General features: G+C 42.9%; 1 protein-coding gene across 2 annotated transcripts in view; it reads right to left on the bottom strand.

Annotated features, from left to right (window-relative positions):
* The window catches only part of LAMA4 (laminin subunit alpha 4), a 152,969-nt gene that overhangs the window by 78,039 nt on the left and 60,504 nt on the right, over positions 1 to 14,426 (bottom strand). The window contains exons 5-7 of one of the 2 annotated variants that reach the window (XM_044917710.1): positions 8,053 to 8,267; positions 6,008 to 6,103; positions 4,024 to 4,175 (exon numbers count right to left, since the gene is read on the bottom strand). In XM_044917710.1, coding sequence (XP_044773645.1) covers positions 4,024 to 4,175; positions 6,008 to 6,103; positions 8,053 to 8,267 — 463 coding nt within the window. The remainder of the gene's footprint in view (positions 1 to 4,023; positions 4,176 to 6,007; positions 6,104 to 8,052; positions 8,268 to 14,426) is intronic. The other variant, XM_044917709.1, reaches the window with a different exon arrangement.

Below are 14,426 nucleotides of genomic sequence, written 5' to 3'. Positions count from 1 at the left end.
AAAATACTCATGAAAGAAATTGAGGAAGACACAAAGAAATGGAAAAACGTTCCATGCTCATAGATTGGAAGAACAAATATCGTGAAGATGTCAATGCTACCTAGAGCAATCTACACATTCAATGCAATCCCCATCAAAATACCATCCACTTTTTTCAAAGAAATGGAACAAATAAACCTAAAATTTGTATGGAACCAGAAAAGACCCCACATAGCCAGAGGAATGTTGAAAAAGAAAAGCAAAGCTGGCGGCATCACAATTCCAGACTTCCAGCTCTATTACAAAGCTGTCATCATCAAGACAGTATGGTACTGGCACAAAAACAGACACACAGATCAATGGAACAGAATAGAGAGCCCAGAAATGGACCCTCAACTCTATGGTCAACTAATCTTCGACAAAGCAGGAAGGAATGTCCAATGGAAAAAAGACAGTCTCTTCAACAAATGGTGTAGGGAAAATTGGACAGCCACATGCAGAAGAATGAAACTGGACCATTTCCTTACACCACACAGAAAATAGGCTCAAAATGGTTGAAAGACCTCAATGTGAGACAGGAGTCCATCAACATCTTAAAGGAGAACACAGGCAGCAACCTCTTCGACCTCAGCCGCAGCAACTTCTTCCTAGAGACATCGCCAAAGGCAAGGGAAGCAAGGGCAAAAATGAACTATTGGGACTTCATCAAGATGAAAAGCTTTTGCAAAGCAAAGGAAACAGTCAACAAAACCAAAGGACAACTGACAGAATGGGAGAAGATATTTGCAAATGACATATCAGATAAAGGGCTAGTATCCAAAATCTATAAAGAACTTCTTAAAGTCAATACCCAAAGAACAAATGATCTAATCAAGAAATGGGCAGAAGACATGAACAGACATTTTTCCAAAGAAGACATCCAAATGGCCAACAGACACATGAAAAAGTGCTCAACATTGCTCGGCATCAGGGAAATCCAAATCAAAACCTCAATGAGATACCACCTCACACCAGTCAGAATGGCTAAAATTAATAAGTCAGGAAGTGACTGATGTTGGTGGGGATGCGGAGAAAGGGGAACCCTCCTACACTGTTGGTGGGAATGCAAGCTGGTGCAGCCACTCTGGAAAACAGTATGGAGGTTCCTCAAAAAGTTGAAAATAGAGCTACCATATGATCCAGCAATTGCACTACTGGGTATTTACCCCAAAGATACAAATGTAAGGATCCGAAGGGGCACGTGCACCCTGATGTTTATAGTAGCAATGTCCACAATAGCCAAACTGTGGAAAGAGCCAAGATGTCCATCGACAGATGAATGGATAAAGAAGAAGTGGTATATATATACAATGGAATATTATGTAGCCATCGAAAGGAATGAGATCTTGCCATTTGCAATGACGTGGATGGAACTGGAGGGTGTTACGCTGAGCGAAATAAGTCAATCAGAGAAAGACATGTATCATATGACCTCACTGATATGAGGAATTCTTAATCTCAGGAAACAAACTGAGGGTTGCTGGAGTGGGGGGTTGGGTGGGAGGGATGGGGTTTCTGGGTGATAGACACTGGGGAGGGTATGTGCTATGATGAGCACTGTGAATTGTGCAAGACTGTTGAATCACAGATCTGTACCTCTGAAACAAATAATACAATATATGTTAAAAAAAAAAAAAGAAGAAGATAGCAGGAGGGGAAGAATGAAGGGGGGGAAATCGGAGGGGGAGACAAACCATGAGAGACGATGGACTCTGACAAACAAACTGAGGGTTCTAGAGGGGACGGGGTGGGAGGATGAGTTAGCCTGGTGGCGGATATTGGGGAGGGCACGTTCTGCATGAATGAATCGTGGAACACTGGGTCAAAAACTAATGATGTAATGTATGGTGATTAACATAACAATAAAAACTTAAATTAAAAAACCCCCTATACATAAAGGGGAGCCTGGGTGGCTCAGTTGGATAAGTGTCTGATTCTTGGTTTTGGCTCAGGTCGTGATCTCAGGGTCCTGAGATTGAGCTCTGCCTCGGGCTCTGCATTCAGTGTGGAGTCTGCTTAAGACTCTCTCTTTCTCTTGCCCTCCCCCTGCATGCTCTCTCTCTCTCTCAAATAAACAAATAAATCTTTAAAAAATATATATACATACAACGCTTTCAGTATAAGAGGACTCAGAGTAGAATGTGAGCTTCTGTTACCAAAACCGTGGGGTCTGAAGGCTGCTGTAAGCTGGTATGAAGGTTGGGGTCTGCACAAGGGTTCCAACGGCCTTCAGGGCTGAAATTCTGCAAGCTCTGCTCACTGGGTTGTGCTCGGGTTGTGCTGGCCATGGAGAAAGGGCACATTTTTCTAATTTCACAAAAGCACCCTGTAGACTGGTGGGCCGCCCAGGGTGTCTGGCCTTTACAATTTCAATTTCAAATTTGGCAGACCCTGGAGGAAATGATCAACCCACAAAGATCAATGTAATGTAAAATGTAATGTAAAATGGAGTTTGGAAATTTACTTTCTTTCTTTTTTTTTTTTGAGAAGAAGAGCAATTCTCTTTATTTCAGACCATTTGGCGTCTCTTTTCCGTTTTTGAGGATTTGGGTCTCATGTAGCTTTACCTGGATTACTTTGAGTAAGCCTTTCAATCCTGACACTGACTTCCTGTCAGCTATAATTATACCTATCTTGAAGTTGTGCTGTTGAGGATAGAGAGTTCAAGCAGCAAGAGGCCTGAGTCTGGGTGACTACTCCGAGAAGTAGTGCCTTCATGTGTCTAAACAGATGAGTGTGGATAAGAATGATTCCTAAGTTTGGGATAGAATGCTCACTAGGAGTCCACACAGCTCTATGATTTTGTGATTCTTGCTTTACTTTACATTTTGCATATTTGGCCAATTGCTGTGCATATCATTTATTTGCACCTCTAAAAAGTAGAGTAATGAGCACTTTCTAGGGTAGGTACTGTTGCAGCTGCTCTCTCTATATATCGCTTGCTGAATTCTCTCCACAACCCATGAGGTAGGTGCAATAATGATCCTCCATGCCAGTGGAAAAAACTGAAGAATGTGCAGGTCACATAACTAGTGAGTGTCAGAGCTGGGATCTGAATGCAATCGATCTGGTTTCAAAGTTAGTGCTCTTAACTATTATGCGAAATTGATAAAGTAAAAATCTGCGCTGATATTAATTCCATTATCCTTTCAGTTAATTATTATTGTTTTAAAAAATATCTGTTGGTTATGATGGAAGCCCATAATTTAGAGGGGAAAAAAACACCTCTTAAAGTTTAGATACAGCAAGGGGCGCCCGGGTGGCTCAGTCGTTAAGCGTCCGCCTTCAGCTCAGGTCATGATCCCAGGGTCCTGGGATCGAGCCCCGCATTGGACTCCCTGCTCCGCGGGAAGCCTGCTTCTCCCTCTCCCACTCCCCCTGCTTGTGTTCCCTCTCTTGCTGTCTCTTTCTCTGTCAAATAAATAAAATCTTAAAAAAAAAAACAAAACCAGTTTAGATACAGCAGCACTGTTACAGTTTGTTTTTGACTGTTTATTAGATATTAACCACTAGACCTGTGAGGAGACACTGAGCATGTATGTCTGTGTGCTTCAGTGTGTGTGTGTGGGAAGATGAGAGAGACTGTGTGTCAGTAAGAAGGAAAGGTAAGTGTGCGAGAGAGAGTGAGCAGGAGAGAGGTTTCTAGAGAAACTCCTCAAAGCACTGCAAATTGAGGTTAAGGTAATGGTAAGTTTGTGGTAAGGACCTGAATAACCAATGCACATTTTTACCAAGGAAATAAGAGTGTTTTCCTTCCCTCGTAGATTGGTACATAGATACTGCTTGTTTTAGTTGTTACATTCTCCACATTACGTTCTTTTATAGATGGCTGCTCTTGTTTTGGCCTGAAGCTCATGGTTACAATAAACTTTTTCTCATTTCCTCGTCTAACAACCCATCTGTAATACAGCCATGGGACTGAGATGATAGAAAGGAGAGGAGTTCTAGGAGCAGCCCTGTAAGACCAGCATGAGATCCAGCTCAAGGTACAACATGGCTGCCTACTTTGAGGAGGAAGATGGTGGAGTTGAGTTCATTCACGTGCCTATGAGCAGCCGCACCGGATGAGACACTCAACAGACCAGATTTGCTGTCTTCAATCGAGAGGGCTGCTAATCGAAGGTCATCAATCAGATCCCAGATGCACTTATCACAGCCTGGAGGTAAAACGGACATGTTATTTCTTTAAAACTGAAAGTCAGCGGGGAAGCACGTGCTCTAGTAGATCATTATGTGTACTTCCTTGGTTAATATTATTTTTAGGTTTGTTTCCTGAGGAACTGTTCTGGGTCACAGAATCAGTCCTTACACTCAAAGCACACTGGAGTCTAAGATGACTCAAACCGTACATCGGGCACTATCCCCACTTAAAACATAACAAAACGAACAAGGCGTGCAACAGGGCAAGTAGGCTGTTGTGGACACCAATCGCTGAACTGAGAAAGGAAGGAAGCATAAAAGGGCAAGCCATTTGCACGGTGGGTGGGGGAGGAGAAGCACGCTCTCCACTTTTCCTTAGTGGTGGGACAACCCTCTGGGATGGCTCTCTTCATGTCAGGCTTTTGCTTAGTGCCCACTGGTGAAGCTGTTTGGTAGGCACCCCCTCTTTCCTATTCCTATCCCAGGGGTGGCTCAGCGCCTCCGCGTGGCCTGACCTCCTGTCTGGATGAACACTTCAGCCAGAAGGGGGTCTGTACAATGTCACTGTGAATATCTGCTCAGTCTGGGCATATGGTGAAGTAGGTCGTAGCTTCTCCCCGCTCCTTGCATTTCACATTTGAGTTCCGCTTACCGCTGTCCTACCCCTCCCCCCCCCACCCCCTGCTGCTCCTGGGGGGCCCAGTGCCCACTTGCGGCATACTCAGAAGGACAGCAGACCGTGCTTTGAAACCGGTCTTGACCACTCCCTGAAACTTTTCTGTTCCCAATCTCTTTTCCTCAGACTGTCCTCTTTTCCAGAGAACGAATAAATGAAGACTGAAGTGTTAATAGTTGTTAATGTGTTAATTTGTTATTTGAAGTTTAACATGGTCTTATGGACATGCTATCTTAAAGGAATGGCTCCCCAGCCAGCACATCATTTAAGGTCCTTAAAATGACCTTGCTGATCAGTGTGTGAACTTTGCCCTGCTTGTGCCTCACATCCTGTGCCATCTTCTAAGATGTGAATCATCCATAACATTAATCTCTTGTGCTTACAGGCACGGAGAGACCAAGATACTCTCGTCTGGGGGAGGGGATACCTAAAGTTAAAATAGTCTTTAAACCACTCTACTTAAAGGCAAATATTAGTTATTTTCTCAGTAAAGGGCTTTCTAAGGCAAACGTTTCCTTAAATCCTAAGAATCAGTCATAGCCTTTTCTAGAAGAAAGGCTTGAAGGGTGCCTGAGAAGTTAAGACCAGCTCTGGGCATTTGCTGTGAAGTGTTTCAGCTGGCTCCTGCACCATCAGGACTGCTCATGATTTGATTGATAGGAATGGCAGAGAAATCCAGGAAAGTAAGACAATAGCTCCATCCCATAAGGCCTGAACATTTTCTTTCTGCTGCCACTTCCATTTTGGAGTGATTTGGGAAAAGCCACTTAAGTGGCTTAGTGTCTTGGTTTCCCTAGTGTTGTAAAGCATTGTCTGTATATGACGTTATCTGAGGATTTGAAGAGATAATATGGAAAGAGGAATTAAAATGAACTCGGTCACTAGGAATTGCTCTTCTGATTCTGCCTTTACCCGCGAGGTAAGATGCTGAATTTAAAGGCTTCATAAAATAAATTTTCTAAAGTAGAGTTGTTTCAGTGTAAATCACCCATTTTACCAATTGGAATCAAGTAGCTTCCGCTTAGGGTCCCCTTGGTGGAGGCACAGACAGGGTTAAAGCCGGGAGGGGGACTTAGGGAGTTTCTAGAGAGGGAATTGCATAGCTCTTCTTAATCCTACACCTGCAGCACATTAAAGAAAGTGGGTTAGTCAATTATGTACTGTTATTTTTACTTATGGTTGGGCAGTCCATGCCTGTAGGGGGTTCAAAACCTTCTTCCAAGCATTCTCCAGTTACGCTGTCACATGGGCCTCCCCCACAATTGCACACTGTAGGAAACAAAAACAAGAGGTTAGGGATTTGTTTCTTAATGCTTAAAATATGGCAATGTTTTCCTGGTTTCTAGAAATACTGGCTATCAGTATATAGTTCTTCCAACGGGGATTAATTATATTCTTCCTCACGATGGTGTAGAGTCCGTGATCTAGAGATTATGACCCTCACCCAATTAAACCCAGCCCAGGGAGATTTTCAAAGGCGGCCCTGGGGCAAAGTAAATCTACCTTTTCTAGGACTCCTCTCCCAACTTTCTGGGATTCTGACATGACTCTACAATTGCTTCAGTCCAAAAAGATCCTGGGAAGTTTCACAAAGTACAAAATGATCCCGGAACCCATCATTCAACTGGAATCTGAGAGCCTTCCTTTCATCACAGACTGATTCTCCAGTTTAATCCAACTCCAGGGTTGATCATTGCCAGGTGTGAGGTAGGAACAGTGCAGCGGGAGGGAGGGAGGGAGGAGGCTCAAGAGCGATTTTTGGCTCCCACGGTGCTTGACCCTTGGCAAGGCTGACTCCAAACCTCCAAATGATAGCTATCAGTGGGATGACTAGGAATAATGTCGTGGAAAGAATCAGGAACATATTTACGTGATTTTAGAAGACCTGAGAGCCCATTATTAATCTACTGATGATTTTCAAGAATGCCTTTTGGAAAAAAAACAAAAACCCCGATCTTATCAGATTGTTCATTTTCCATTGAGTTTCTCAGTAGCAATTCATTTGTAATATTTAAAAAAGATTTCCTAAGCTATTTATGCTAGCTGTGAGCTGGAATAGTATTGTGAATTCTCCCCCACCTCTTAACTGTCTCTAAAGAATCATCATAAAAAATTAGCTTCATGAGGGATGCACATTTATTACATTTCAGCTGTGTAATGTTCCACAAAATGTAGATTTATTAAACAATTCAGCAAGATCATACTTTATTGCTTCTAACTTTGGCATCTTTTCTAAGAGTGACCTGCATCTATGTAGTTTAACGTGTTTAGTAAATGTTTTGAGAATTGGAGCATCAATGTCTAAGGCTTTGATTTTGCCAATACTCTTTTGGATGCCTGCCTGACTGGACACAGAACTCCTCTCTTGTCTCTGGTTTTATGCCTCAGTGCACTTGGCTTTCTTGTAGACATGTTCACTTTTATTGTGACTTCTGCAGCTCATATGTGCCTTCTTCTCAACTTTAAACTCTTTACTTCTTAAAATCTTTTCAGGTGGGAATCTGCTTCAGTGAGGGGATTCCAGTAGAAGCATGCCACAAGAATACAATGCCTCTTCCTCACCCTGTTCCCTCTCAGTAACAAAAGAGTAAGAAATATTCAGTCTCAACTTTCCTTTGCCCTGAGGAAGGCGATTTAACTTTATTTCTGAAGAGCTTCACTCTATGCAGCAAATGGATTAGAGAAATCATGAATAAAATTTGTACATTTTAGTCTAACTGAAGTTTAACCAGGAAGATTTCTTACACTGTCCCTGCAATATTTACCCTGACAATTTGAGGACATTGGGGATGACTAAACTGTACCCTTGGCTTGCTAATCTATTTCACTAAGAAGTCAGTTTTACCAATCACAACTGGTAAAAGGGACATAGCTTCCAGAATAAGAAAACAGAGGTAAATCTTGCAAATTTTCATTCAAAATTCTGGTCAATGATAGGTAATCCATGGAAGTCTGATTTACTTCTTTGATCAAAATCGGAAGAATATAAGATAAGGTGAAAGTTCATTTGTGTGACTGTCTCATGGTTTATCCTACCCATGAGCTAAGTTGTGCCAGTAACCTTGATAAATCATCTACCCCTGGTGAGTTTGGGGTGCACATTCCTAAGAATGCACATTGCCCTGCAAAAGTGACAAGGGGACACTTGCAGTATCTCCCCAACATCGATCCATCTAGATTCAGTGTACGTGCTGGCCACGATCGATATAGTACTGTACCTGCACAGTTCTTGGCTATCCTGGCATCCCCATAGTAGCCAGGGGCACAGCGTTCACACTTGAATCCTGTGGTGTTGCGTAGGCAATTCCTACACTGGCCGGTGACCTCATCGCAATCTTCAAAGATCAGGTTGGGATCTGAATTTCCACTGCAGTCACATTTCTTACAGGTGCTTCCAATCAGCAAGGGGTTTCCATAGTAACCGGGGGCACATCTGAGGCAGAAATCGCAGGTTAAAAATTTAGCAGCCATAGTTTTTCTTCTCTTTTATCTTCTCTCCTACCTAGAAGAAAGTGTAGTGAATGTATGTGGATTGACCTCCCAGAATTTGTTCCTACTTTCCCATCTTCCTAATAGGGCCAGACTTTGTTTTTAAGGAACCACTCTTCCCTATTGTGTTGAAGCCCATTCGGCTTGGTCGGACCTCCAGATGCACAAGTGTCTAGATACAACTAGCATGTGGGCATTTTTGGTTACCTCAACAACTAGGGTATATGGCTGGTATCTGATCGAGAGGTGCCAGATATGCTAAATGTACTGCAGGGGACGCACTATTAGGGCACAGCTAAAATTGGCCAAAATGTTAATATCTGCATTGAGAAACACTGGGATAAATCACCAACTGCCTTGCTATAGTGAATTGTTCAGAGAACCTAAACCTGAGCCAGTTAGTGCCTGGCATTGTCCTGGCTAAAGTAAGTTTGCTGAGAAGTGATTCATTCAGACTGTAGCTCAGGGCTCTTACTTGAGGGGTATGGGAAGACATTCTGTCCATCTGCAGGTGAATAAAGAGGCAGGCAGCACTCAGCTCTGGCAGCCATCTTGTGATGGAGGGAAGCCCGTGTGGAGACAAAGCAGATGGCAGGGCGGAGAGTACCACAGACAAATGAAATTGGAGCCCAGATGGCCATTATTGTGGACATTTTAATATGTGAGCCTACAGAGGCCAGACACCTAACTGCCTTTGTTGTGGGGGCAGAGCTGGTGTCTATGGTCATGCCAGCTGCGTTGTTAATGAGAGACTCCAGCTCATTTGGAGAGTAGAGGCCAAAATCCATCCAGCCTTTGCTGGGCTTGCCAAGCTGTGCCTTCTGGGTGGGGCTGCTTCTGCTCAGAGGAAGAAATTCTTTTCTCTACTTTTCCTGAAGGTACCTTGTGGGTCAGTAGAGGCCCTACTGTGAGTGGTGGGACCGCAGGCCCCGACCAAGGGGGTAGCTGCTACTCAGCTCCTGTCAGCTGTTTCCACACTGTAGCCGTGAGGGAATGGAGGATCTGCGTTGCCAGATGTTCCTATTTTTAAAACAAAAAAGTTGAAGTTTGGGTTTTTATCTGAAATCACCGTTTTTAAACTTTGGCTCAAACTTTATAAGAATACTCTGTGAGCCAAACTACACATGTTTTCTGGCTGGCAATAGCCTCCTCTTTGCTGTGACCCTAAACTAGTGTAAAGATTGGCCAACTGGAGCTGAAGATGCTTTGGGAGTGGCTGGAAAGAATGTGCAGTCACCCCTTCATGGAGCTGAAGGTCAGGTGCAGGAGTGGGTTCTGATGTGAGAGAGAAAAAGAAAGGGAGCCGACGGAGGTTTTTGTGATGATAGCAGAGGTGGGGGAAGGCGGGGCTGGCTTCAGATGCAGGGTGGACTGCGGGCTGGAATAGGGAGACCGGGCTGGGGTGTGGAGGGCCTGGGCTGGGGCGTTGGCCTTGGAGAGGAAAGCAGGAGAGGACTTTCCAAGGAAATCAGGAAGACCTGGCCAATAATAACAAGACATTACATTTTTTAAAAAAAGGATTTCATGATTCAGAATATTTGAAAAATAGAGAAATGAAAAAAAAATCACCTATAATCCCAAGATCCTAACAAAATCACTGTCCGACATTTTGCATATGTTCTTCTGGGCTTTATTCCTATGTCTCAGTGTTTTGGTGTAGTTGTAATCTTTATCCCCTCTACTTGCATTGTATCCCATAGCTTCACTGAGGTGAGTTTATTTAGTTACCACAGACACCCAGGAGGTAGGCCACATAGGCCTGGCATGCTGAGGCTGAGAGGCTACTTTGGGTTTCCAGGCTCATATAGCAAGGAATTCACAGTGCAAGACCCAGACCTCTGACCCTGATGTTCTTTCCTTCACTCCACCCTGGACTACACTGCTGCTGCTATAAATGAATGAATGAATTCATCCAACAGAGGGACAATTCATGTCTATTTTATGTAAGGCGTGGAGAGACAGGAAGAGGAAAAACACACAGCCCATGCCCTGAAAGAACAGGAAGCGAATCAAGCACAATTATATGTAAAATCATGAATTCTAGAAATCGAGGTCCATGAAAAAGATAAGAATGAATGTAAGTGCCATACAACCCATGGAGAGACACCCCGCAGGAGGAAATGTTCAATGAGTTTTGTTATTCATACTCGTGTCTTTGCACCTCTGATTTATAGGTTCTCTGGTTCCCAAGCCAGCACAAATCGTTCCTTACGGAGTGCATGGCTGGATTGAGTTGCTGTCCTTCACTGCAGTTCACCAAACAGAGAGTATGAGACTCTTGGTCCCATTGAAATGGGACTCAGACCTGCCACCTCAAAGTAGAGTTGGGAATCCTGAGGCTGGGAGTGAAGGACCTTGCCCAAGCTCACAGAAGTCAGATGCCACTTACTTTCTTTTTCTGTTGAATCCCACTGTATCTGACCTCCATAGGTCGTCTCTTGGTCTCCACAAGAGAAAAACCAAATTCTCCATTCTGCAAGTCAGAATCTCAATCACAGGGACAATCTACTTTGTCTTTTGGTGGTCAGTTCAGAGGCCATTCTGAAGTCATAGCCCAAACTTCAACCCTACAGATTTTATAGAATAAGCATGCAAAGGTTTTTTCCCATAGTGCCCTATAATCCCTTACCTTTATAGACAAGAAAACTAAAGTGTGGAGAAGCTAAATAATTTGTTCATTACTGCAGGGCTCAACCCTATCATCGGACTCCAAGTTTAATGCTCTTTGTATCCTGGGGCACCTGGGTGGCTCAGTTGTTAGGTGTCTGCCTTCGGCTCAGGTCATGATCCCAGGGTCCTGGGATAGAGCCCCGCATCGGGTTCCCTACTCCACGGGAAGCCTGCTTCTCCCTCTCCCACTACCCCTGCTTGTGTTCCCTCTCTCGCTGTCTCTCTCTCTGTCAAATAAATAAATAAAATCTTAAAAAAAAATGCTCTTTATATCCCACAAGTCTGGCATTAAATGAATTAGCTAATTAATCAATTAGTGATTATAACAATTGAATAATGAAATGCTATCAATGTACCCAATTCCTGCCCTCAAATAACAAATAAAAAAGGTTCAAAAAGACCAGCAGTTGGAATTAGAGTGAGCACTGGAGCCTTGGTACCCAGTAGTCTGGTCCTATCTATTTTCTTCCCCCATTATCTCATTTCTAGCTTTATTAGTGACTTGATTCACTCATGGAAAATAGAGCTGATAAATTTACAGTGTAATCAAAAGAACTGCGGCCTATGAACATTGGCATTTCAGTTAGTGGTCATATTATTTGGGCAAAATAGGAAACAAAGAAATATGTTTTGGGGAAAAAAGATTTTGATCAAAAACTACTGTTCTGGGAATTTTTAGAGCTCTTTTTCTCTCCTCTGCTCTTTCTCTTTTGCTTCACTTCCTAGGGCCATACAGCTGTCACTGAGTACTTTTACCAAGGTTGCCAAAACTCCCAGGTGGCACAGAAGTCTTTCTGGGAGGGATGCCTTTCTATAGCTGTCACTGGGGTTAAATTAAACTCTGAAACAAACAAACAAAACAAAACACCTGTTACATTGTAGGTGCCATTATAAATGCTTTTTACTTCTCTATGAAAGACTGATAAATAAGGCTAGGAAAATGTACCCATTCAAGGTCACAGGGTAAGAATCCAGAACGGGGGCAAGGTAGAGAGTAGGGAGTCATAGAAGAATTCTATACAGATAACAGAGTTGATAGTGTAAGTTTGAAAAAACATGGTGCCTTCAGAAAGAATCAGACTAAACCCTGGAATCACAAGCCTCAATAAATGTTAGCTTTCTCTTCCTACTCCTCCCCTTCTTTATTCTTTTCTATCATCAAGGCCATCATCAACATCATTATCACTGTCATCATCATTATCTCTGATGATACTATATTCAGCCTTTCCTGTTAGGGTTTTAAGGTCCCCTTGGATTTGCTTTAATTTGCCCCATTCTTCCCTCTTGATCCTTAAGCAATATGATCCACATGATAAATCCTCATACTGTCTTAGCATGTCTTTCACTCTACTGCAAACCTGAATGGATGAAGGAATATTATTAAAGCTGCCATGGGAGAGAATGTGGAATACTGAGGTATTGAGATCATACACATTTATGAACTGAAAACTCTGGATTGAACATCAAAGCTCCTGGGTTTTGGTTTTGGGTTTACCCCTAACCAATTGTGACTTAGATTAAGTCTAATGGCTCTGGGTCTCAGGCTCCTCATCTTTATTTTTTTATTTTATTTTATTTTATTTTTCATATATTGCATTGTTTCAGAGGTACAGATCTGAGATTCAACAGTCTTGCACAATTCACAGCGCTTACCAGAGCACATACCCTCCCCAGTGTCTATCACCCAGTCACCCCATCCCTCCCACCCTACCCCCCACTCCAGCAACCCTCAGTTTGTTTCCTGAGATTAAGAATTCCTCATATCAGTGAGGTCATATGATACATGTCTTTTTCTGTTTGACTTATTTCGCTCAGCATAATACCCTCCAGTTCCATCCACGTCGTTGCAAATGGCATGATCTCATTCCTTTTGATGGCTGCATAATATTCCATTGTATATATATACCACTTCTTCTTTATCCATTCATCTGTCGATGGACATCTTGGCTCTTTCCACAGTTTGGCTATTGTGGACATTGCTGCTATAAACATCAGGGTGCATGTACCCTTTCGGATCCCTACTTTTGTATCTTTGGGGTAAATACCCAGTAGTGCAATTGCTGGATCATATGGTAGCTCTATTTTCAACTTTTTGAGGAACCTCCATACTGTTTTCCAGAGTGGCTGCACCAGCTTGCATTCCCACCAACAGTGTAGGCGGGTTCCCCTTTCTCCGCATCCCTGCCAACATCTGTCATTTCCTGACTTGTTAATTTTAGCCATTCTGACTGGTGTGAGGTGGTATCTCATTGAGGTTTTGATTTGGATTTCCCTGATGCCGAGCGATATTGAGCACTTTTTCATGTGTCTGTTGGCCATTTGGATGTCTTCTTTGGAAAAATGTCTGTTCATGTCTTCTTCCCATTTCTTTTTTTTTTTTTTTTAAGATTTTTTATTTATTTATCTGAGAGAGAGAATGGGAGACAGAGAGCATGAGAGGGGGAGGATCAGAGGGAGAAGCAGGCTCCCTGCCGAGCAGGGAGCCCGATGCGGGACTCGATCCCGGGACTCCAGGATCATGACCTGAGCCGAAGGCAGTCGCTTAACCAACTGAGCCACCCAGGCGCCCTGCCCATTTCTTGATTAGATCATTTATTCTTTGGGTGTTGACTTTAAGAAGTTCTTTATAGATTTTGGATACTAGCCCTTTATCTGATATGTCATTTGCAAATATCTTCTCCCATTCTGTCGGTTGTCTTTTGGTTTTGTTGACTGTTTCCTTTGCTTTGCAAAAGCTTTTTATCTTGATGAAGCCCCAATAGTTCATTTTTGCCCTTGCTTCCCTTGCCTTTGGAGATGTTTCTAGGAAGAAGTTGCTGCGGCTGAGGTCGAAGAGGTTGCTGCCTGTGTTCTCCTCTAGGATTTTGATGGACTCCTGTCTCACATTGAGGTCTTTCAACCATTTGGAGTCTATTTTTGTGTGTGGTGTAAGGAAATGGTCCAGTTTCATTCTTCTGCATGTGGCTGTCCAAGTTTCCCTACACCATTTGTTGAAGAGACTGTCTTTTTTCCATTGGACATTCTTTCCTGCTTTGTCAAAGATTAGTTGACCATAGAGTTGAGGGTCCATTTCTGGGCTCTCTATTCTGTTCCATTGATCTATGTGCCTGTGTTTGTGCCAGTACCATACTGTCTTGATGATGACAGCTTTGTAATAGAGCTGGAAGTCTGGAATTGTGATGCCGCCAGCTTTGCTTTTCTTTTTCAACATTCCTCTGGCTATGTGGGGTCTTTTCTGGTTCCATACAAATTTTAGGTTTATTTGTTCCATTTCTTTGAAAAAAGTGGATGGTATTTTGATGGGGATTGCATTGAATGTGTAGATTGCTCTAGGTAGCATTGACATCTTCACGATATTTGTTCTTCCAATCCATGAGCATGGAACATTTTTCCATTTCTTTGTGTCTTCCTCAATTTCTTTCATGAGTATTTT

The sequence above is a fragment of the Neomonachus schauinslandi genome, chromosome 8 (assembly GCF_002201575.2).
Source record: "Neomonachus schauinslandi chromosome 8, ASM220157v2, whole genome shotgun sequence".
Taxonomy (NCBI): Eukaryota; Metazoa; Chordata; class Mammalia; order Carnivora; family Phocidae; genus Neomonachus; species Neomonachus schauinslandi.
The sequence above is the reverse complement of the archived record's forward strand: the minus strand, read 5'-3'. Positions and strand labels throughout refer to the sequence as shown.